At 33.7% G+C, this 26,388-nt stretch overlaps 1 protein-coding gene and 1 long non-coding RNA gene across 2 annotated transcripts; both read right to left on the minus strand.

Annotated features, from left to right (window-relative positions):
• Positions 1-6,441: 6,441 nt before the first annotated feature.
• Positions 6,442-23,526, minus strand: LOC140441798 (uncharacterized). Its single transcript, XR_011951036.1, has 3 exons — positions 23,354-23,526; positions 17,657-17,918; positions 6,442-7,393 (listed from the first exon to the last, which is right to left on the minus strand). It is a non-coding gene; the product is annotated as an uncharacterized lncRNA (long non-coding RNA).
• On the minus strand, positions 7,444-10,984 carry LOC140441787 (uncharacterized). Its single transcript, XM_072532711.1, has 2 exons — positions 10,480-10,984; positions 7,444-9,820 (listed from the first exon to the last, which is right to left on the minus strand). The coding sequence occupies exons 1-2, from the start codon at positions 10,499-10,501 to the stop codon at positions 7,848-7,850; spliced, it is 1,995 nt and encodes a 664-aa protein (XP_072388812.1). The 5' UTR covers positions 10,502-10,984; the 3' UTR covers positions 7,444-7,847.
• Positions 23,527-26,388: the final 2,862 nt, after the last annotated feature.

Consider the following 26,388-nt stretch of genomic DNA (forward strand, 5'->3'; position numbering starts at 1 on the left):
AGAAGAAGAAGAAGAATTTGATATTTCGAATTGGTTATTCGGAGTTTACAGAATTACCATTTTCAGATGCTAATAGGTGAAGAGGAAATTAGTTAACTTAATTTTCACAACGGTTAATGTTATATTTTCTGAACATGAAAATAAATTACGCTCTAATCCTTTCTTCACTCTTTGGACTTTGCTAGTCCATTTGATTGTGGATGGCATGGTGGGTATTTAATTGGTTTTATACCATTACTCTAACAGAATAAGACAAACTCTGCTGAATTTAAAGGAGGCCCATTATCAGAAACTAGTTCTACCGATAATTCAAAAATGACGAAAACTTCTTTTAGTACTAATCACTAAAATAAAGAAGATTTTGCTTTTGGAAAAAACCAACATTTACCCCATAGAAATTATGGAGTGCTAATGCCCATGGTATGCCATTTGACTTATTAGGAAAATTCTGAGTAGACTGACAAATAGTACACCATTGAACAAATTTCTCCTATTTTCATTCATTCCAGGGCACCAGCAATAGGATTGCATTAACATTTTTAGTCTTACTATGTCTGTATTGTTGTTCATGAAATAAATTCTTCTTTTTCTTTTTCTTCGTGCGACTAGGATTACTCCTGTTTGTCTGCCTCTTATTCTGTTTCAGTCGTTGTTGACTGTACATTATCTTTCCACCTTTTTGGCGGCCTTCCAACGGGTCTTCTGCTATACGGCTTGTCGTTTTTACAGATGTTCGCTAATCTATCTGGTCCCATTCGGTTTACATGTTCGTTCCAGTTTTTTTGTCCTGTTTTTATCCATCTGTTAATATTTTTAATTTTGCATTGTTCTCGTATACTTCTGTTGGTTTGTCTGTCTCTTAATGATATGCCCGCTATTGATCTTAATACTTTCATTTCGATATTGTTGATTTGTTGTTTCGTCTTTTTTGTATCGGTCCCTGTCTCCGCTGCATATGTTAGGATTGGTCTTACTGTTGTCTTGTATACTTTCATTTTGCTTTCCGTAGTCAGATATTTGTTTCTCCATATGGTTTCTCGGAAGCAACCACTTACTCTTGCCGCTTTTGATGCTTGCCTTGTGGTCTCTGTTCTTATATCCCTGTCACTAGTGATCTCTACTCCTAGGTAATTGAATTTCATTACTTGTTCTACAATTTTGCCTTCTATTTCTAGTTTGCATCTACGTGGCTCTTTACTGATCACTATACATTTAGTTTTTTCTACTGATATTTTCATATTGTTTGTTTGCTGTGATATTGAAGGTGTGGAGCTGCCTTTGTAGGTCATCTTCGTTATCTGCAATCAGCATATACTGCATCATCGGCATAGTATCGTGATTTTATGCGCTCCCATGTGGTATCCATGTCGTTTTCTTACTTCGTGAATTATTTGATTCATCACCATATTGAATAACAATGGACTGAGCGAGTCTCCTTGGCGGATTCCTCCTTTTAGTTCTATTCATTCTGTTTTCCCTGTTGGCATTATAACTCTGGTCTTGTTGTTCCTGTTAATTTCATTAATTGCCCATATTATCTGATGGTCTATTTGTTCAGCTTGTAATTTTAAGATGACATTTCGCTTCACCCTGTCAAAAGCACTTTTTAAATCTACAAAGCACATGTATGCTGGTTTTCCATATTCAATAGACTTCTCTATTAGTTGTGTGATAATAAAAATTGCGTGTATAATGCTGCGGTTCTTTCGGAAGCCTTGTTGTTCATCTGCCATGTTCGCTTTTTCCTCGATTTTATCTTTTATGACTGCCGTTAACAATTTGCAACAGACTAATGCCTCTATAATTTTCAGGATTTCTCGAGTCTGCCTTTTTAAGTACCGGTAGCAGGAGACTTGCCTTTCATTCCGCTGGTACTACTCCGGTATTTATTATATCGACGAATAATTTAAGGAGCCATTTGCGTAGTGTTGTTCCTCCATATTTTAGCAGTTCATTGTTTATCTTATCAGGACCAGGTGTTTTTCTGTTTTTTAATTTTTTTAGGAATTTATTAATTTCTAGTTTGCATCTACGTGGCTCTTTACTGATCACTATACATTTAGTTTTTTCTACTGATATTCTCATATTGTTTGTTTGCTGTAATATTGAAGGTGTGGAGCTGCCTTTGTAGGTCATCTTTGTTATCTGCAATCAGTACTGCATCATCGGCATAGTATCGTGATTTTATGCGCTCCCATGTGGTATCCATGTCGTTTTCTTACTTCGTGCTGATGGTCTATTTGTTCAGCTTGTAATTTTAAGATGACATTTAGCTTCACCCTGTCAAAAGCACTTTTTAAATCTACAAAGCACATGTATGCTGGTTTTCCATATTCAATAGACTTCTCTATTATTTATGTGATAATAAAAATTGCGTGTATAATGCTGCGGTTCTTTCGGAAGCCTTGTTGTTCATCTGCCATGTTCGCTTTTTCCTCGATTTTATCTTTTATGACTGCCGTTAACAATTTGCAACAGACTAATGCCTCTATAATTTTCAGGATTTCTCGAGTCTGCCTTTTTAAGTATCGGTAGCAGGAGACTTGCCTTTCATTCCGCTGGTACTACTCCGGTATTTATTATATCGACGAATAATTTAAGGAGCCATTTGCGTAGTGTTGTTCCTCCATATTTTAGCAGTTCATTGTTTATCTTATCAGGACCAGGTGCTTTTCTGTTTTTTAATTTTTTTAGGAATTTATTAATTTATTATTAGGAATAAATTAAGTACTCTAAATCTGCGTGAGAATGGAATTACTACTATAGTGCCTAAAATCAAACAATCCTGTTCAACCGCAAAGTTATTTCTAAGTTTAAAATATGGTTTTAAATCATCTCCCTGTACATGGTTTGGCCATTCCGATATGATTAAGTCAACTGCTTTGGACAATAATTTATCCTGCTTGGTTGATTTTGCTACATCTGTAAAGTCCAAAGAGACTTCACTTAACCTGTTAAATAAAAATATTTCACCAGATACCTTAGTACTGTATGAAGTACCTCGTAAACGTCAGAAAAAATCTGTATTGGAAATTGAACTTACCTTCTTATATTCTTTTTTATAATCATATGCTGACAATGTAAGAGCCCATCTAGTTGTTCTCGACGCCACCGTTACTTCAATGCCTCTCTTAGCTCCAAAAATGTACTGCAATAGTTGACGATCACTGACAAGGGTGAACTTTAGACCATATAAATATTTATGAAACTTAAGAATAGCAAACATTATAGCTAACGCTTCCCTCTGTATATTTGAATACGCCTGTTTTGCCGATGATAAGCTTTCAGAGGCAAAACAAACAGGCCTATCCTCCTTATCAACTCTGTGACTCAGAAGAGCTCCTACTCCAAAACCACTACTGTCACAAATGACATATATTGGAAGTAAAGGGTCATATAAGGTAAGTACTCGTTTGACAAAAACAGTTCCTTACTGCTGTCAAAAACCTTTTGACATTCAGTTGACCATACAAAAGAAACATTTGACACATATAACTTGTACAAATTACCTAGTTCACATGACAGCATAGGCAAAAATTTAGAATATTATTTAAGAAGGCCTAAATATGATTTAACCTCTAGTTGCTGATAAGGTTCCTAAGTCTAAGACCGTAAAAAACTTATTTCCCGACAATTCTGAAAATATGTCGTCTGGTAGAGGTAATACACAGTGATCTGTCTCAATAACCTGATTTACTGTTTACTTGAAATCTAAACATATTCTAAAAGACGTTTTCTCTCTCTTTGGAACAATCACTATATGGCTGGGATACCTAACTAATTCTAGTTTTAGTTGAAATTCCTAACTCTACCATCCGATTCAACTCCTCCTCTACCTTAGACTTAAGAGTATATGGCATATCATATGCTCTATGAAAAATAGAACGTACATTATCTTTTAGCTTAAATTCAACTTTAGTATTTTTTATACACGAGTTGGGGTTATCTTTAAATACATTGGAATACTGTAACTTTAACTCTGATTACAAGAATTAAACAAGGCTATCTACCAATAAGGATTGTAAACATTTAGCCAGTTCCTTCCTATCAAAAGCAAAAACCTGTTTGAGCTTTCAATAACTAATAATGGCTACAAGGTTAACTGGCTGTTATACAAGACATTCACATAAATTGAACCTATTACTGAAATGCTATTGCCAGTAACTGCCCTTAACTTATCATTAGTACTGTTTATCTTGCATTTGCTAAAATATTTCGAAAAATCAGTTATATGTATGACTGACTTACATGCAGCACTATCAATTTCCATAACTAAAAGCACACCTTAAACTTACATATTCACTTTCCAGGGTTTTTCCATACCCGTTATGAAGGCTGTAATATGACCTAATTGCAAGAATTCACTGCTTTCTTCCTCTTCTGTGACTTCTACCTAGTTAACTTTTTTTCTTTTACAGACTCTACTGGTATGTCCCACTTTTTGACAAAAAAACATTTCCAATTAGCCGTTGGGCATGTTTCTGGTTAATGCCGTCTTCCAAATGGAAAGCATGGTTTCAACAGTGACTGGTTTCTAGACTCTGACTGACTTTTTGACTGACTACGATATTGCTTATTAGACATTTGTAGTTTGCCTACTGATTCACCCCGAGAACAAGCTTGCTTTGACATTCAGCCACTTCTTGACTTAAGGCTTTCTTACAAGCATCTTCAAATATTAGGGTCTCAGCTTCACTAAGTAACTTAGTCTGGACACTAAAATTACTAATACCGCAAACTAACCTATCTCTTAGAGCTTGATCGAGGAAACCCTCAAATTTACAAGACTTTGACAGCGCTTTTATTTTTTTTACATAATGCTTCAGCGACTCTTCCACTTGCTGGTTTCTACTATGAAATCTGTACCTTTCGTAGATTGGACTTGTTTATAGCTGGTGCATATCTGGCTTTAAGTATCGTTACTAACTGATCGTATGTTTTCGCTGCAGGGGATAAAGGCTATTAACGTATCATATGTTTTCGCACCCATCATCATCATCAGCCGTTTTGAGTCCACTGCCGGAGCCGTAAATAATTCCAATGCATTCTATCTTGAGCACCCTGAATCCAGTTGTGCTGAATGCGCTTGATGTCATCTGACCACCTTGCTGGAGGACGTCCTCGATTACGATAAACATCGTGTCTAGGTCTCCATTTCAGAATTTTCCTTGTTCACCTTCCATCTTTTAATCCGGCAACATGCCCCGCCCAGTTCCATTTCAATGTTGTAATCCTTTGAACTGCGTCAGTAACACCAGTTTTTATCCTAATTATTGTATTTGATACTCTGTCTCTGAGGAATATATTCAGCATTGACCTCTTTATCGCTCTCTGTGCCACTTGTATTTTATTGATTACTTTTCTGGTAACGGTCAATGTTTCTGCTCTATACGTCAGAACTGGGAGTACAAATTGATCAAAGACCTTCCTTTTCAAGCACATGTTTAGCTCCGTTGTTTGATTATTTTTTCCTAATTTAATCTCGTGGCCCAGATATTTATAGCTATACACCTGTTCAATTTGCGTGCCGTTAGTTGATATGTTTTTCGCCAGTACTAGGTTGGTCATATATTGTGTTTTGGAGAAATTAATTTTAAGTCCAACTCGTGTACACGAGCTCTGAAGGTCTTGAAAAAGCTGGCAGGCATGATCTACTCGGTCTGCAATAAGGACTATGTCGTCTGCAAATCTCAAATTGTTCAGAAATTCTCCATTTATGTTGACTCCAATATTCTCCCAATTATTGTTTCTAATAGCACTCTGCAATAAAGCGGTGAATAGCTTAGGAGACATGGTATCTCCTTGTCTAATGCCCCTCTCGAAGGGAAATGTATTTGTGTTGGCATAATACATTCTAACTGCAGCTGTTGCGCTATTATATATATTCCGAAGAAGAGTTGTGTACCTATGATCAATACCGCACTCTGTAAGAACTCTTAACATGGAGCTATGCTGGACTGAGTCAAACGCTTTCTCAAAGTCTACAAATATTAATATCAATGGCTTGTTGTATTCTGTAACTTTCTATAATAAGAATTTTATTACTTGTAGGTGGTCATTCGTTCCACAGCCACTCCTAAATCCGGCCTGCTCTAGTGGTTAGTGAAAATCCAGCTTAGGTTCCAGTCTGTAGTAATTATTCTCATAAAGAGCTTGTATAAATGAGATAACAAGCTGATAGGTCTGTGGTTTTTAATTTCTGTTACATCTTTTCATTTACATCATCTTTACATTTCGCACCCATAAATGTTATTCAATTTGTTACTTTTTTTATTTTCAGTATCGTTCACTAAGAAATACTGCTGTAGGTGCCCTTGTTAGGCTTCAAACAATTCCTTCCCATCATTAAATTCGTCGAACTTTGGCATATTGACTACTGCCCCTGAACACAACATTTGAAATGACTTATACCAACGCGGAATCCTTTCCGACTCGTCGCCAAATGATATGTATTGAATTATATAACTTTATTGATAAAATGGACATTTATTGGAATATGAAAGAAAGCAACTTAAATTAATTTACAAATAAGAAATAGCCAAATAACACTAAATGCTAATACTAAATACTAATACTAAGTAAATACTAAAGACATTAACTCGGTTCAACACCTCGGAGGATTAGGCCGTCTTTGTATGTTTTTTTTATTTTTTTTTAATTGTTTTTTTTTTGTTGGTTTTTTACTTTTTTTGTTTTTTTTTTGTATAATGGTTAATATAGTAAGTTGTGTGGAGTATGAAAGAAAGCACCTTAAATTAATTTATAAATAAGGAATAGACAAATAACACTTAATGCTAATACTAATACTAACTAATACATAAGACATTAACTCGGTTCAACACGTCGGATGTCTTTGTATGTTTTTTTAATTATTTTTTTTTTATTGTTTTTTTGTTGGTTTTTTACTTTTTTTTTGTTTTTTTTTGTCTAATGGTTAATATAGTAAGTTGTGTGGAGTTCTACATTAAATTAATGTTTTTAACCTACATAAAAAGGAAAATAATGGCCATTGCTGTAACAAGAATTGAAGGAAATACTTTGCTTCCAGCGTTTTTTTCATCATAACCAAGCGAAATTTTAAAGTCATTTACTACTTTCTTCATTTTGCTAATCCCTTTTGTTACATTTTCGGTATCATCACTTTTACATTCCCTTTTGTATATTATATAAATATCTTCAAGTGTTCTTTGTAAGTAGTTCCCATTTATTTTCTTTAAATGGTTCGGTTCTAACAGTGATAAATCGCCTATTTCGATATCCTCTATGTCAATTGCTTCTATTTCGTCTATAGATAAATCATTTATTTCAGGGTCGTTCAAAAATATGGTATATATGTAATGTTGTTCTAATGCTGTTTTGACTTCCTGGTTATCAATGAATATCACAGTTTCGCCTAAAAGTAAAATAATAAACAATAAAAAAAGGATCATCAAAAGTGACAGCTATTTTTGAATTTAAGGATAATACTTATATTCTTAAACAAAATGCTCAAATAAATCTAAATTAACAATAATAGTATCTACGTCACCTATATATAGGTGAGAATTATAGGAAAGAAATCTTAACTACCAACGTAAAAACGCTGGGATACCTACTGTTTTTGCTTAATTTTCCATGTAAAATCCCATAAGAAAATGATAAGGTTCATTCTGCTCGTGGATTGCTCTGCTTCTAAGGATCGTGACCGTGACGTATGATACATAATTGGAAAGGAGAGGGCTGTACGATTTGACTAATCTAGGTGGACAAAACTCTGAAACTCTCTTAAGTGATTCTAAATTACATTTTATGATAAAATCATAGTTAATTGTGGTAAATAAAAGGCATGACCAAATTTTAAATAGTTTTTATTGTTTTAATAGAAATTTTATATCTCTATCATGTCTAGAAAATTGTTTTAGTGGAAGTTTTCGCAACAACGATATATATGGATCAGATGATATTAATAAATATTTAATTAAGTCATAATTGCTTCGCTGTCTTGAAATTTTCATTGTATGTCCCAGTCTGACTCTTCTTATTTCTTTATTTTTAGCCTCGGATGCTTCTTCAGACATTTGCCCTACCGGTATTAGTGAATTTTTGATTATGTCTGCTCCATGTACCAATATTTTGTGAACAGTCACAGGCATGTTATACCATGGGTACAAACTTAAATATAGTTTCCTAGTCTTTATACAGTAGTTCTGAAATTTAACAGAGTCAATCTCATAACCAGACGCAACAGCTGCAAGAATCGTCCCAAAATTGTGAATGAGCCCTTCATTAAGGTTGATGATGCGTGCTGTGGTCGTATAATTATAAAAAAATGCTCTTGCGGTATTCCCATCGTTACTGGTACCAAATCCTGGTTTTACTTTGTCGATAATGAGACCCACTTCTTTAAATTTTTTCTTGATTTCGTCTTTCCTTGTTTTAAACATTTCTTTTTTATTGTCTCCTCTTACTTGCCACTCACAAAAATCTTGACGATAACTAATATTTAAAAGGCATTCCATCGTACGAATGTAAGCATGTAAGCTAGATATTCCAAACTGGTACATATTATCGTCTGGCTCTTTCGTTATTAATGCTGTATTCATTTCTTTAGATGTTGCCTTACAGATAAAACACCTTTGAGTTGATCTATTATCACTTAACACATTACACACTTTACCATCAATCATTGTCAGAATCATTTGATGCGTGACCGAGATGGTAACGCCTCGGACTTCTATAAGAGTTGGAACTAACTCTTGAATTTGACTTTCAATCGCTCTACATTCATCTTTTATCAGTGCTTCGCTTTCTTTCTTATAAATAAATTTGAGTACTCTACAGAATCTTGGTGATGATGGCCGAGGATTTTGCCATATGGTCTCTTGTAGATTGTTTACGAGTTTTATTGGAACTAATGAGATTATAAACATATATTCATCTGTGCTCTCTGGATCCTCAAACGGTTGCTTATATAAACTATGTCCTGATGAACCATCACACCCCCACTTATATATTAAAGAATAATTTTGCATGTTGGTGTCTAACCTTTCTCCTAGAATGTTCTTACATATTCTCTGTGCGGTATGATTAAGTAGAGCATCCAGTCTTACTTCCGCCGATATATCAGTCACTGTAATATTTTCAACTCGAGGATAACACTGCTCTTTTACCTTTGCTACGTAATCATAACATGGATACGCATTAAAACCTCTTTCTTTTGCCTCTTGTTGTACATTCTTATAAGATTGGACAGTAAAATTGTTTGCTATAAAAAAGGCCAAAGCTTCTTCAGGTGTATAGGGTCTTTGTTTCATTTGGACATCTAAATTTTTTCTTGCTTTCTTATATGTGGAAGCACGTTTTGGTGAGGCTGACGATACTTCTTCCATCAACATAGCAGCATTACGTTTGCCACTCGCTCGGACACTTAATTGTGCAGCAAACGATAATTGGTCTTTACTGTAGTCGCTAAGTAAATGTTGAATTTTCCTCTTTTTTGTCTTTTTGGAGCTATCCATAAAAGTTTTTTGAGGTCTACCACCACTAGTACTTGGTTTTGGAGATTGATTTGCTAATATCAGCATATCGAAAGTTAAATCATTATTTAACCATTGTTCGTATTCACTTAAAAACAAGTCCAGTCGTCTTTGCTTCTGAACCCATTTGACTCGAATTTTTTCGCATTCATTTTTTAAGAACACCTTTAACTGCTTCTCTTGTTCTTGATCAATATCCAGATCATCAAAACTCATCTTCACAAAGTTGATTACTGCATTTAATCGACCATTAGCCGGTATAGAACGCCAAAATTCAAATAATAATTTCCGCTTCATTTGGGCACCTGTAAACACAAACATAAAATATGTTAAAAAACGCAAGAAATATTAATTATACAATGTATTATGAAAGTGTACATAGGCGCCCATACCTATGAGCAGGGGAGACCATGGACCCCTTCTAGCTTTTCGGATGCTTTAAACTATATGGTTATCCAAAGTTTACAAAATATAATGTGAAACATCTTTACGTGTAGCCCCCTCTTAAATTTTTAATATGGGCGCCCGTGAACGTGTACGAAATAGAAAGTAGTTTAAGACAATAAGTACATACAGCTTTACTACACTTGACAACATAGCATATCTAAATGAAAGATACGTATGGCAAATGAATAAATAATTTTGATGACCTATTTTGTATTGAGTATTAAGACAAGTATAGTATTTAAAAATACATATCTGTTTATATTTTATTTACTAAATATGTTAAAAATTGCAAAAAATCGCAAAAAACAGTAATTATATTATGAAAGTGTACTAAATAGAGAGTACTTTAAGATCATACCTACAGCTTTACTACACTTGACAACATAATATATATCTAAATGAATGTTACGTATGACAAATGAATAAAAAAAATTGATGACCTATTTTGTATTGGGTATTATATATTTTCAAATGCATATTTGTTTATATCTGGTTCATTAAGTAAATGCATAATTACCTGTAGATGTCGAATCCATCATAAAAAAGCACTTAAAATTGCACTGAAAACCAAGACACGTGTACACAAGTTAGCGTTAACGGTCATACTGAGCGGCCGATCGTCTACCTGAAAAAGGTGCAGGTAGTTTCGGCCATTGTTTCTAAAAGATCTGCAATCTGCTGGGGTCTTTGTTTTGTATCATCAGTTAAAGTATGTATTTAAAAGTGAAATGGAAGTGATTAAACGTAGTTTTAACAATAAAATTTAAATACCTTTTGTCCACTTAGATTAGTCAAATCGTACACTGTGGGGCGTAGCGAATATGTTGAGACAGAAAAAACACACACTGCGGTATTACTAAGGGAGCATTACATCAAATATCCTTTATTATTTGATTTGAGCGTGTGATACGTTAAATGAAAGGGAAGGATATAACGAATATATTAAGATAGAATATCAAACAAAGCCACTACAAACAAGGGAACTACACAGTGTCTTCATTATTAATGAATACATAGTTACATACGAGATCTCACAGGGCACCATGGATAAAAATAGTTTAACTAAAAAAAAATTTTGATTTATTAACTTACAGAAGGCCTCTGGTTAAATACAAAATAAACAACTGAAAGAATCCTAACATGCGATATAGAAAATGAAAGAGGAGGAAATAACGAATATATTAATATTGTTCTGAAGCTATTTTCTTGTGGCATTCTAAAGTAATTACTATTTACATGTGAATAAGCCATAGTTAAAGGTTAAAGTACGTTTATTGACGTTTCAATTTTCACTTCGGAAATCAATCAATCAAATTCTCTATTTTTAATGAATTTCTATTAAATTTCTAATTCTCTGTAGATCTCAAATATGTAAACACGCATGGGATAATGAACATAGGGTTCAATGGAATGATTCAAATATAGTCCTAAAAGAAATGGATGGTAAAAAGAGAAAATCAAAGAAGTGGCTCTAATTATGCTAAATGAGACCAATTGTGTCGCAAATTCCTCGGCAGAATGTAGTAGGATCTGGTTACCCATATTGAAAGAGGAAGTTATTAAAAGGAAAATACCAGTATTGGTAAGTCAGTAACATATAGAGGATACATCATTTATGTTTTTTAAATATATATATATATAAGCGGGGATCCTACAGCTTCTGCCGCTTCCCGCATTTCGATCGCCATCTTTTTCTATCTCTCCAGGTGTCTTCATCAATAGCTCTATCTTTCATGGTTTCCATAACACCTTGTATCCAAGACCTGGCTGGTCTTCCTCGTTTCCTTCTATTACTTGGATTGTATTCCATAGCTCTTTTTGGCCATCTGTTGTCGTCCATCCTCTGTACGTGTCCATACCATATTAACTGTCTAGTTTCTATTCTTTCAGAAGTTGTATGTACTCTATCTGTTTTTCTTCTAATTTCAGAATTAGGTATACGTTCTACTCTTGATATACGGCAAGCTCTTCTTAGGTAGTCCATTTCAACCGTGTCAACTTTTTTCTTTCCTTTTACTGTCATTTGCCAACATTCTGCTCCATATGTAAGAATGGGCTCTACAATTACTTTGTAGATAGTCATTTTAGTTCTCATAGTAGCTTTGTTGGACCAAAGTATCGAATTCAGAATTTGAACACTCTTCCTGCCTTGTTGCACTCTATAGTCTATATCTCGTTCCGTTGTTCCTTTACTGCACATAATACTTCCCAAATATTTGTATTCGTAGCACCTTTTCATTTGTCTAATTTCCAAATCCGGGTCTTCGTCTTCACTGCCTATTCGCATATATTCTGTTTTAGACATATTCATACTCATCCCCCATTTTTCGTATTCATCTTTCAGCTTTCTAAGCATATAATCTGCATCTTCTTCACAGCTTGCAATTAGTACTTGATCATCTGCAAAGAACAGCGTTGTCAGATAACAAACAATTTTAAATAACAAACATATAAAATCAAAATTTGGTGTTTATTGAAGGTAAACTAAATGCACGACCAAACACTTATCATGTCGGGATAGTATTATGAGGTTTTTTTCCTGGTTTTCCCTTATAATTTACTATGGAATGACTAGCAGGAGAATTTTACTGTCATCATGGCATGTATTTGTCTTTTTAAAGACGAATTACATGCTATGATCTTTTCTGACGGATATTCTTAAGTTAAAGTTGATTTCATGTAATCCAATGAACTATTTTATAAGTAAAGTCGTACCAGGAGCGCAACTCAACAATATTAACAATATCATTTTAAAGTCGTCTACTTTAAAATGTATAATGTATGTCTAAATTGTCAATATAGATGAGTCAGATAAAATTAAATTATTAGAAGAATTTTTCACTAAGTAACAAAAAAACAAAATTTATTGACAAGTGCCACGATCCGCTGTGTACGAACTTATAAAAGACGGTTCAGTGTTGCGAAAAAAAAGGATTCTAGTGCCCATAGAGTATTACCGAATTTTCATTTATCAGCTATACGGGAAACAATATATCATAATATGTATTCAGTTAATAACTTACCAACTTTAAATAACTTTTGAGTGAATTAAGAAACAAAGAAATAATCCCCGAGTGTTATAAAACTATTTTTTGGAGGTTTTTAAAATTTAATGGTTTTATGTTTAAGACAATGAATAAACGGCAGACAATTATGGAATCCAGCCGTTTAATAAAGTGGACGTTCGATTATTTGGAGAGCCTAAGGTCTTTATGAGTGAAGGGAAGAACTTGTATTATTTAGATGAAACTTGGTTCGACACTCACGATATAGTTAAAAAATGTTGGACCGATGGTAGTAAAAATTGCGTCACCAATGTTTCTCCCTCTAGAGGGAAGAGAATTTGTATTTTACATTGTGGGGGAAAATCAGGATGCGTAGAAGATGCTTTATTACTCTCTGCTAAGAGTGTAAGCAGTGGCAGATCTAGAAATTTGTGTCAGGGGGGTCATGGGTCTTGAGGGTGATTTTGATACAGGATTTAGATTTTTGCACCTTACGGTGGCTGATCTCCAGAAATTTGTTGTCGGGGGAGGGGGGATGGGTTTTCGGACTTTTTAATATTTGTTAAATGGCAACCATGTCAACACCGCTCTTGGTTATGTTCATTCATTTCATTTTTAGAATAAGTAAGAAGTAAGAGTGTACACATACCTAGACGTGTAAAATCTATTCTATTACAATTAAACGAAATAACAGTCCACAGTGTTCAATTCAATTCAATTTACCAGTGAAGCAGCGGAGAAGTGAAGACAAACCAGTGTTTTCACATTCTATTATACAGGGGGTCATGGGTCTTGAGGGTGATTTTAATATAGGATTTAGATTTTTGCACCTTTACGATTGATATGATTTGTGCCCATGTCTCAAAAATTATTTTAAGCGATATATTAAACCAATCAGAAGTTATTAAAGCCCAAATACCCTACGGGTACAAAGAAAGGTACAACATTAAGGAGTCTTAAACTTAAACAAAAAAAAAAAAATAATTTAAACCCATATACTTAGTAAAATCAAGTGTACAAGACTATTAAACCAAAGGAAAGTTATTAAAATATAAATACTGAAAAATCAAGAACTGTCACTTTAAACTAGGTATTTTAAAGACAATTAATTTAAACCCACCTATCATATCGCTGCAAAATCAAGAACAAACTTCGCAAGAGTTAGCAGATTGGTTTTGACGACAGGTTTGACGAGAAATTATACGAGGCATCTTCAATTCAATGTCTAGTTGTTTATAATCTATTTCTAATGAGTGTAGAGTAATAAAATCTCATGAAGTATTCAAAAGCGCTACAGGGTAATCCGTCAATAATCCGTCAATAAATTCCGTCCGCATTGCAAAATTCTGTCGTTTCATAAAGAGCAGGTAGGTATCACCCTGTTTTAAGGGATTAGTCCATTGTTATCGACAGATAAACACTGAGCCAGAGGCGCGCTAGTGGGTTAATTGACAAAAGAATATGCATTCTTAAAAATCATATTAAAGGAAATAAAAATGTAATACAGCAGAACAGTGTTATTAAAAAAATATAAAATGTAACAATAAAATATATACGAACCGAAATCGGGAAATACTCACAAACACACACGAATGAACTTTACATATTGAAACACTTGTGGGGAGTTTAAATCAATTTATTCACAAAAACTACAAAAACTTTACTGGATACGTTATTACAATTCTACATCACTATAGTCTTCATCCGAAGAACTGTCATCATCCCCTGGTGTTATAATTATAGGGTCAACCACCTGATCGACCAAGTTGTCCAGTTCCCACATTTTATCTTCCTCTTTTAAAACATGCTGGATTGCTTTTTGCCAGTTTTCTGATGTGATTTCCATAATGGCTTGATCAAACAATACCTTGACATCTTTCATTTTAAATGTGGTATTGTGCCTTGCAACATATCCTTTAACTTGTGCCCATATAAGTTCTATGGGATTTAATTCGCAATGATATGGCGGTAGGCGTAGCACAGTTACTTTATACTTTTCTGCTACGGCATATCTTCTACGGCATATTTTATGAAGCGAGATTTATGTTGTTTTACTACGGCTAGTAGTTCCTTCTTTATTGAATTCGTCTCAAACTGAATACCTTTATTTGACAGCCAGTTAATAATTTCTTGCTTTCTCCAAGCTGAAGTTGGTACCTTCTCTATGCGCCTTGAATGGTAGCTTGCATTATCCATAACCACGACCGAATCAGCTGGAAGAAATTTTAACATTTCCCCGAAGTAGTCTTCGAAGACATCCGAATTCATGTCCTCATGATAATCTCCCGTCCGACACGACTCAAAGCTTAACAAACCTTCTTTTAAAAATCCTTCTTCGCTTCCAATGTGAGCAATTATAAGCCTCTTCCCTTTTCCCGAAGGCACTTTAATACCCGTCGAAAGGCCTTCTATGAAAGCTTGGCGAGCACTTGTTACATTTTTATCTTGCCACATTTTTTGGACTATATAACCTTCGTTTATCCACGTCTCATCAAGATAAAAAATTTTCTTGTGCTCTCTGCGGTACTGTTTTATAGTTCTCAAATATTTTCGTCTCCAGCAAATGATTTCATCACTTTCCAGTAATAGTGCCTTTCGATTGTGCTTTTCCCAGGAAAAATTCATACTTTTTAAAGTTTTCCATAAAAGTTTTCTGGATATCAAAGGAATATCGTTATCTTGGCTTATCTCCATTAGTATTTTGTCAAGGGTGGGTATTTCCTTTTTAAAATAAAACGAATGAACTTTTCTTCGAATGTCACGTTTGGTGTCTTCACCTAAGATTTTTATTGGTCTTCCTGATTTTCTCTTGCATGGACTTAACTGGCCTGATATCTTTCTTTCTCGCAATAATTTAAAAATCGTGGACTGTCCAATTCCAGTCATTCGGGCACATCGCTCAACACTTTCTTGCACAGACAAACTAAGGTGATCGTGTTTTATGCAATCATATACATTTAAAATTATAACTTTTTCACTAACAGATAGCGGAGAATTTTTTACACCTCTTTTCTTTGGAGTAAATGTCGCCATTTTATAACTTTTTCACTATTTCTATATCACAATATTACTGTACGTTTAATTGGTGTAGTAACAATTACTAACTCGAATGTCGAATGATAATAATAAAATAAAAGAGGGATTATAATGAAAGTGTAAGTAAAACCTCATTACGCGTTATTAGTCTTCATGTTGATTTATTTTAGTTCTTAGTAATATTAGGAGGTGCGTCATACCCTTATCAGTTTCTTCTAATGCTTTTATTCGTTCAGTAAGGAAGTGAATTTGTTTTTATAAATAAAAATGTAATTAGCTTTAATGACCATATAATGGAATACGAGTTTGAAGAATAAGTTAATCGAAAAATTAAATAAAATTGGTTATCACAAAATATCCAAAATATGATATTTTGAGGTACATCAATTTTTGACGACGAAGTTGACATCCGTCCATTTGCCTACGCCCATGACGACACCGAAATTCAGGCAAATTTTATGACACTTCATGATTTATTACTCTACACTCATTTGAAACCAATTATAGCTATTTGTTTACTTTATAGTAAATATTACTAAAAACAGATTCAGCATTTAATCTTTTATTTTGAAGAATGCATTTAGTGTCCTCTATGCCCTCAGTAGCCTACTTAAAATCTAATTTTGGTAAAGAAAACGACTAAATGATAAAGTTGTACCTAAAACATTACTACGACAAACTACTGTTTCACAGTTTCACAAATACCTTGGACAACAACCCCTAATTCATTTATTTGTATTCACTAACGTATCAGACAGAGCTAATGCAACAACAATACTCACTTTGATATTTATTATAGATAAATTATAAAATATAGCACACAGTCTCAAGAATTATACATATTCAAATTACAAACAACCAATTCGTAGACAAAACTGAAGATAAGAAATACCTAATAAAAAATAAAAATGTGCTGATTTCGTGCGAAAAGTTATGTCATGTACATTGAATGAGCAATAATGTGTTAGTGGTACTATCTCATCGATAATCGAACGATTTTCTGGCACTCAAATGACGAATTGTCAAAATTTGAATATCGCGTAACTCTGAATTTGCGGAAGTCAGGTTGTTAATCGAGGTATTACTGTATTCAGAATTGTTGATTTTTTTTTAAGAGCAATTTAAAAAGGCTTCCGTATAATTCTACACTTACCCCTACAATAAATGAGTTTGAATCATTTCAACTCTTGACTTCCTGCTTATAGGGTTGATGGGTTTTAAATTATATTTTTTAGGATTATTTGATTGATATTTAATTTTGTTTTAGGGGTGGTCATGACCCCCGTGACCCACCCCCTTAGATCCGCCCCTGAGTGTAAGTGATTATCGCTTAGATTATCATCAACATAATGGATAGTACTTTGTTTGAAAAGTGGTTTGAGCAGCAATTACTACCTAAATTAAAAAGAAATAGCTTTATTATTTTGTATAATGCTCCGTATCATTGTAGACTAAAGAGTAAAATTCCAAAGACTAATTCAAACAAAGTTGAAATTCAAGAATTTTTATCAAAACATGAAATACATTTTATGGATTCTTACACAAACAACATAGAACTATTAAAAATATACTCATAAAAATATAATCATAAAAATATACCTATATATGAAAATGCAATGAAAAAAAGCATATAAAACAAAAAAAATTGTTTACCTGAAATATTAAATCCCTCAACTGGTCCTGTGTAAACATTTCTCCCGTTTTTGCTAATTCTTAACAAGGGGTTATTTAATTTTTGTATTTTAGTGTTAGTGCACAAATCTTCGTATGTTTCATCACAGCTAATAACAGCGAACCCAACAAAACAAACTAATAGTCCATATTTCATGATTTTATCCAAACTATCTAGTTCCATTCATGAAGTAGATATAAAGAGATAAATCTTGTTCTTTTATTTAAGTACTTATCTAGTTATCTATAAAAAAAAGTTATCTTTTGTCTGTTTTGCCTCTCCAAATTATTAGATGCACCGTTTTTATTTTAAATTGATTTGTTTTATTTGTACATGTACGTATATGTTTTATTTGTATATTACCTAATCAATTACCGATTTATTTGACATAAATAAAACAGCATTATTCTAGAAAATCAGAAGTTTGAGTTTTAAAGAAAAGTAAGATTATTGTTAGTTAAAGTCAGTATTTAGTTGAGACACCTTTAGCTGCTATCCAAACTTTAATTCTGCGCGGCATGCTATCAATGCAAGACTGTACTGTCTCCAGAATTTGAAGATGATGATTCCACACATAAATTAATCTTTTATAGGAGCTGGGTTTGTTGGTAATCACTTCTTTAGCCACTTCTCTTTTCATCAGCTCCCACATATTTTCAATTGGATTCATATTAGGCCTATTACCCGGCCAATCCAACAGAGGGATATTTTTTTCTGCAAAAAAAGTTTTAATACGCCGAGCAGTGGGGCAAGGAGCTCCATCTTCTATGAAAGTGAATGGTTCCCCATTTGGAAACCGTTCTCTGAGCTGCAGAATCAACCGATTTTGTAATACTTCTTTATTGATCTTGCCTCATCATTCCTTTGACGACTTATAGACGTCCGGTGCGCATCACTTTGGTGGGATGTTTAACCGTCGCGCGTCAGGACGACACAATCAGGATGAAACTTTTCTCCATGACGACGACGCACATACTGAGCTTTATCCTACAAAATTTCCAATGTGCTTTCTTCAGTGAAGCAGACCTGTCAAAAATAGGAAATATATATAAACTTCCTTGTGTATTTGCTTTATTTAGTGTATTAACTAAAAATGATAATAATGTATCAATTTGCTATATCTTACCGATCTCCAAAGTCAACATACTTGTCTTGCCATTATTTGGCCCACTTCACGTGCTTTTCTTTAATTGCAGCTGTTAACTTGGGCTTCCTGGCTGGGCGACAGGCTTTAAAATCTAATTCTTCTAATTTTCTTCCAACAGTGCCCTCAGGAACATTTACGCTAGCATTCTGGAGTTGTGATTTTATTACCTTTGTGCTAGAAAATCTGTTTTCTAGACAAACTTTATTCATACGTCCCTCTGATTGTGGAGTGAAAATTGGTTTTCTACCGCATCTTTTCTTTCTTTTTGGGCTTAATTCCTCCCCTGAATAAATTTTCTTTTTAATGTGTTGAACATTAGCTTCATAAACTTCCAATCTTAGTGATATTTCTCGGTTTGTAAATGTTTTAGCAATCACAAGGGCCTTCACTTCAGCTTTTTTACGTGGTGAAAGATCGCCTTTTCTACTCATAATGAAAATAGCCCGATTACTTTTTCAAAACACCGCATACAAAATAAACTAATAACTGAGTAGTATAAACATATTAAAAAAAACAATAACAGTCCATAAAGTCACAAAAACACGTCCGCAGCTGACTCGATTCCGATCGCGACTGATACAGGTTTGTACTTGTTTCTGTTCATGTATCACTTTCACAACACAGTGTTGCCATATGTTAAAATAAATACAAATATGTAGTCTACAACAATTCGTTTAAATAAAAATCAATAATATTGTAGTTTAAATATACCATTATTGCATAAAAACTTTTAAGAAACACAAAATTACTAAAAAAAATACAGTGCGTCTAATAATTTTTCCAGGAACTGTAGTTTATTCAATCATTTATCCCCATATTTTATTTCTTATTTCTAGGTAGTAATATCATCTGATTCATTTAACATAAACTGTGCAAAATAATTTATCAAGTACTATTACTATTAAGGAATTTTAAGACAGAGCCACCAAGATAACAAATAGAGAAAGATACCAAAATATATATAATAATAAACAATAATTTATTTCATATAAGGTAAATAATATATTGTAGTTTTTAAATGAAGATTAATTGAAATCATTGACTAAAATTGGTATACAGAGTGAGCTACAAAACGAAATTACGATTTTCTCAATTTTTGTAAATGGATCACCCTGTACAAATTTTATTTATTAGGAATATTGTATTTATGATACTTTTTAATTTTATTTATAAAATTCCCTATACCTAAACTCATTATTTTTCGAGATATTTTTAGTATTCTTCAAATTTCGGGAATATATTCAATTTTTGTAAGTAGAAAAAAGTATTGAGTATTGAGTGATAATATAAGTTAGTAACAAAAATATAAACCATAATAATATGTAATGAATCTAACAATCAATGTGATATTAAGGAAATTAGTCTAAAGTAAATGTTCAAAATGTCCAACTTCAACGTCTATACAAGTTTGTAACCGATATTCAAATGACCGAGCCACATTTCTTAACATTATTAAGTCAATTTTATTAAAAGTTTGTCTTATTCTATTTTTCATATCATCTGGTGTTATTGGAGGCTTCTAGTATACAAGGTCTTTATATAGCCCCACATGAAAAAAAAAACAATTTTGGAGAAGTCAGGTGATCGCGGTGGCCAAACAGTTGGTCCTCCTCTGCCACTCCACCTCTCATGAAAGTTATTATTTAGATGATTGCGAATAGGAGCAGTTTGGTGAACTGGAGCATCGTCGTGTAAAAACCACATTCGTTGTCGAATATTAAGTGGTACATTTTGCAGTAGTATTGGTAAATATTTAGAAAATCCAGATATATAGCACCATTCACACGACCGTCAAAAAAATGTGAGCCAATCACATAATCGCCAACAATCATCATCATCATCACTGGCTCGACAACCCTTTTTGGGTCTTGGCCTGTTCCAGGATTCTTCTCCATTCTGATCTGTTTCGTGCTTTTTTCTCCAGTTTTTTATTTTTAAGGTTGTTATATCATTTTCTATTTGTTCCAAGTATCTCAGTTTCGGTCTTCCTCTTGTTCTTTTTCCTACTGGCATCTGTTTGAATATTTTGTTTGGTATTTCGACTTCTTCCATTCCTTCTACATGTCCTATCCAACACAGCCGTCCTATTTTAATGAATGTTATAATATCCGGATCCTGGTATATTTTGTATAGTTCAGAGTTGTATCGTCTTCGCCATATTCCGTTTTCTTTTGTGCCCTTATATATGTGTCGCAAGATTTTTCTTTCGAAGGTGGCTAACAACGTTTCCTCTCTTTTAGTGAGTGTCCAGGTTTCTGAGCCATATGTGAGTATCGGTCTTATTAGGGTTTTATATATTTGGCATTTTGTCTTTCTTGCGACGTTATCTGATCTTAGGTGTCTAATTAAGCCATGGTAACATTTATTTGCAATAAATATTCGCCTCTTCACTTCCTCCGTAACGTTATTATCAGACGTGACTAGGGATCTCAAGTATATAAAATTTTTTACCCCCTCTATGTTGTATTCTCCTATTGTTATATTTTGTGGCTGCCTTATTTCTCCGTTTTTACTTACCTGCATATATTTTGTTTTGGTCTGATTGATTTTAAGACCACTATTTTGTGCAGCTCGTTCTATTTGGTTGTATGCGTCTATCATTTCTCTTCTTGATCGTGCGATTATGTCAACATCATCACCCCAAACATTTATAGACGACCTAGTTTGACTATGAGTGTTAACAAAATAGGGATTGCTTGATGCATAGTAATAAAAATTATGCCGATTCACCGTTCTATGTTTGTGAAATGTAGCCTCATCTCCAAAAAGCGCATAATCGAAAAAAAAAAAATCGGTCTCTTTGCACTTGCTGTTGAGAACATTGATAAAAAGCTAATCTGCGCCAACCGCAAGTTGCTGGCAATAGTGGTCGTCCAATAATGGATGCAACTGATGAAGACATTTTGGAAATCATTGAAGAAGTCCTTGGAAAAAGTACAAGGGTAATAGCTGCTCAACTAAATGTTCCTCACGTAAGGGTTTGTAGGCGTTTGAAGGATCAGCTGCTTAAACCCTATCACTTAACAACGGTTCAAGAGTTATTGGTTGAAGATTATCCAAAAAGGATTGGATTTTGCGATTGGTTATTAATGGAAAACAGCCAAAATGAGAAATTAGAAATATTGTTTACCGACGAGGCTACCTTCAGTAGAAACCATCGTAACGAGCACATTTGAGCCGACGAATATCCTTGCGCCAAAAAAACGGCTTACCACTACACTTAGGCAAATATGTAAATAAAAAAGTATGAAATATGCGCATAAATGTGCAGTATTTTATGCAAAAATATGCAGTATTTTATGCAAAATATGCATATTTATCTAGAAAATATGCATGTAATAAAAAATATTTTTTTATTTACAAAAATACTTACAATATTATAAATACAAAACATATACAATTATTTTAACATATAAATATTATGTTGAATTGTAATAACAATATATTAACAAATTATGTTCAAAATTCTCTAATAAAAACTTATGGCTTCTATCTGAATACATATATTTGTAAATAGAAAAACTTCTTACGACATCAACTGATGTAACTGGGGCATTTTTCAAATTTACTATAATAGATGATTCTAAAGTAAAGTAAGTGGTTCGGAAAATGTCCCAGCTAGTACTTGAACCACTTCAGAAAGAACCTGGTAACCACTATTTTTTTCCATGGTTACTTTAAATTTTTGAAAAATTTCCTCTCCAATAGTACCTTTAACGTTTTGACACAATGACTTAAATTCTTTTATTAAAACTGTACTCTCTAACAATGATAATTTAAAGGATTCTAATTGAGTTATAGTTTTCTGGACAAAACTATAATTTGTTTTTATGAATGACAGTTGCTGTTGGAGGATGTTATTTTGGAAGGCTTGCTTAGCTTCGTGACACATACGATGTTAGAGTGCAACAAATGGATAATACAAAGGAACAGAATGGAAAGAGAGACAGGTGTGAATTATGTTACAGTGAGAGAAATCATTGAGAGAATGTTTGAAAATAAAGCAGTTTGGACTAGTATACACAACTATATCCGAGCAGTGATCAAGAAAAAAGAAGACCAAGAAAGACAGCTGGACCAACGGCAAAGGTAAGAGGGAAAGATGCTGGAAGTTGAAGGTAAAGTGGGTCAGACTGTCTGAGATAGACTGTGTGAGTCAGACTGTGGGGAAGGAGAAAATGCCCGTCTGGGAGTAATACCGTACTAGGAGTGATAAAGGTCTTCCACGTGCTACCTGGAACGAGAATCCTTGCTGACAGTCTGTTGATGAATGAAGGTAGTGCTTCGGAAGTAATGCCGGCCTTACAGTGGCCATTCCGCTTCCGGATCGCTGGATGACAGAGGAGATTCTGGTTTAGCAGGTAGACTTGGCAACGAGAGGGCATTTTAAAGTACCCCAGAAACTATCGCCGGGAGTACAAAGAACGAATTCTGCACTAAGGTTAGTCAGGCGGCGTCCTGGACTAAGATGTCTTTTAAAGATTCCAGTCCCCCCTCTATATAGACGAAAAAAAAAAAGATTAAACATCACCTCCACAAATATCACCTCCACCAACAAATTATTTCTTCTTCTTTATAAGCACATATTTTCTATCGCACTTGTTCCAAACGAAGTCTAATTCCTGCTACATTTTTCACCATGTGTATATTCTTATGTTTGGCAAAGTTCGTCACTATTAGCAGGGCTTTTCTTCCTCTTGTAGTTTTTGATGCTTCTGTAATAGTTTCCTGCTTTAATAATATTTAAGTAATAGATTTTAATCAGATTAGATATTTTCAAGACGAAACTAATAATTTGTTATTTACTTAATTTGTTGTTTTTTTTTGCAAATTAGTAATTTATATTTATATTGGATGATGTCATAGATTACCATCGAATGGTGATATGAAAATTAATACTTTGATAAAAACTATTTTGATTTTGAAGTAGAATTTTAAATTCGATGTCAATCATTTGTTGTCTAAATATTATCATTTTCTGGTTTGTTGCCACAGAAAGTAGTCTTATTTTAAGATACATTTTATTATGTTTACAGATTTTTAAGTTTTACTTAATATTATGATCAAAATTATATATATTTTTTTATTTTATATTTTTGTAGTCGTCACACCTTTTCCATCGACAAAAAAGGAAAAGATTTGCCAGAAAATTAAAATGCTAGATAATTCTTTTTATACTATCAGTAAGAATGGAGAAATAATTTACACAGGACCAGTGGAAGGATATGAGGTTGAAGGTAAGCTTAAGTTTTTCTATACCAAATTCTCTATTTTCGATAAGATTAAGATAAATAAGACTAAGATTAATGTTCACTTACTCTAACATTTAATGGTCTTGATGTTTCACCAAAATAAAAATATTTTCATTCACAAGTATTTATTCCTTCCTGTTTATTGTTATATTTAGTTTTAGATAAAATAAATCTTAATGTGTTTATTATTTTGAATGTTGTCGAAATGTTGAATTTATTTCCTATCGTTTTAAGTTTTTCCGATGATTATGTATGGTATTGTTATTGTCCTCGCAATTTTTCTTGTGAATGTTATAGGATCCCTTTCTAGTTTGTTCTGTTTTATTCAGTCTATTCTTGAAAATTCCTTATTTATAAACGACAAAATGCAAACAAGTAATTTTGGCTCTTTCAATTTTTGTTATTTGATTTCTAATTTAGATATCTGTTGGTATGTGCTATTATATTCTTTTTCTAGGGTATATGTTGTCTCTTCTTTATTGTTTATATGATCTAGGAATGTGTCAAATAACTCTGATCCATGAGGTCATGTTGAAAGCATATCATTTATATATCTCCACCAGACTGTGGGTTTTAAATTTTGTTTAACACACAGCAATAATAATATTGATGCTTTCTTTTCATGCAAAACTGATTTTATATCTAATATGTAGGTCATTGTTACACATACATATTTCTGTGCAGTTATTAGATTTGATGGTAGACTAAACAATAATCACCATCATCATGCGACCTCTTCTGTCCACTGCTGGACATGGGTCTCTCCCATTTTTCGCCACTTTTCACAGTGCTGTGCGTCTTGTTGCCATTTCTTGGATACTCGTTTAATGTCGTCCATCCAGCGTATTGGTGGTCGTCCTCTGCTGCCAGTCAATTAGTTTTCTGGTCCATCTTGAGTCTTTTAGTCTCGCTATGTGATCTGCCCAATTCCATTTTACCTTGGCTATACGTTCGACGACATCAGTGATACCTGTTCTTTTCCTTAGGTCTTAGTTCCTTATTTTGTCTTTTTTTGTCACGCCGAGAATCGATCTTTCCATGCGCCTTTGTGCCACTCGCATTTTTAGTGCTGTTGTTTTTGTGAAAGTGATAGTTTCTCCTCCGTATGTCATAATAGGAAGAACGCATTGGTCAAATGTCTTCCGTTTCATAGCTATCGGGATGTTGCTTTTAAAGATGTCTCTTATGAACCATACCCCGCCCAAGCAAGTGTTATTCGTCGTTGAAATTCTCAGGCCTGATTATCCTTGCTTATTCTTATTTCATGACCGAGATATATGTACTTTTCTGTCAATTCTACCACTTGATTTTGGATGGTTAAGTGTTCGCTGTGAACCAAATTTGTCATAAATTTGGTCTTACTGATATTCATTTTTAGACCTATTGTTGAAGATACGTTTTATAATTCTGTAGCATTTGTTGTGCTTCACGCAGATCTTCGATAATAAGTACTAGTAAGTACCAGTGATCTATTATATTCCATCGATTTTTCTATTAAGGTTTTTACTGTTTGTAGATGATCGTTTGTTCCGAATTTTGAGCGGAAGCCAGCTTGTTTTCGGGGCTGGTAGAAATCCATTTTTTTCTAGTCTTCTCGTAATTATTCGGGTAAACATTTTATATATGTAGTTCAATAAGCTGATTGGTCCATAGTTTTCTAGGTGTGCCTTGTCTCCTTTCTTGAAGGCGGGTAGGTACTCCTTTGGAGTCCCTTTTATTCCCCTGGATTTTATTGGATAGTCCTATCAGGGAAAGTGAATCAATCCCTGCCCTCCGCAGATTCCAGGAACTCCTTGACCCGGGAAGCTAGCACCTGTTAAGGGTCCCTTGTCCAGGGTCATGGATGAATCCAGAACGGCATCCAAGGCGTCGAAGATGGCGGAGTTGGCAACCCCTGATTTTAGGGATAGGATAAGATCACAAACCTAGAAGTGTCTGATCAGGAGCAGGCGGCTTCAAACAGCGTCGGTACTTACAATGAGCAGCTGAATTAAAAACTCACTAACCCACCTTGCCAGCGTGGTGTTATAAGGCAAATACCTCCCAAAAAAATGTCAGATTTTAAACAATAATCGCGCCAGTGTAAATAAACAACGTTTATTTTTTATAACAACGGACTTATATAAAAACCATTCCTGGTTCCGATACAAGAAAGGCACGTGTATACTTCACACTGTGACTTCAACTTAAATGATAAACTTAATGATATAATTCTTCTAAGTGTTAATTTTCTTTGCTTATTGGTTTAGGATTAATAAAACAATAAAAAACACCGAACAACTACCTACATTTTTTTTGCACTTTCATATATATA

This window comes from Diabrotica undecimpunctata, chromosome 1, assembly GCF_040954645.1.
Source record: "Diabrotica undecimpunctata isolate CICGRU chromosome 1, icDiaUnde3, whole genome shotgun sequence".
Classification (NCBI taxonomy): Eukaryota; Metazoa; Arthropoda; class Insecta; order Coleoptera; family Chrysomelidae; genus Diabrotica; species Diabrotica undecimpunctata.

Excerpts from the sequence above, each read along its gene's own strand:
- LOC140441787 (XM_072532711.1), bottom strand. The coding sequence starts at position 10,501 with ATGATGGATTCGACATCTACAG. Across the intron at positions 9,821-10,479 it reads GATGGATTCGACATCTACAG|GTGCCCAAATGAAGCGGAAA; the intron begins GTAATTATGCAT and ends TTGTGTTTACAG.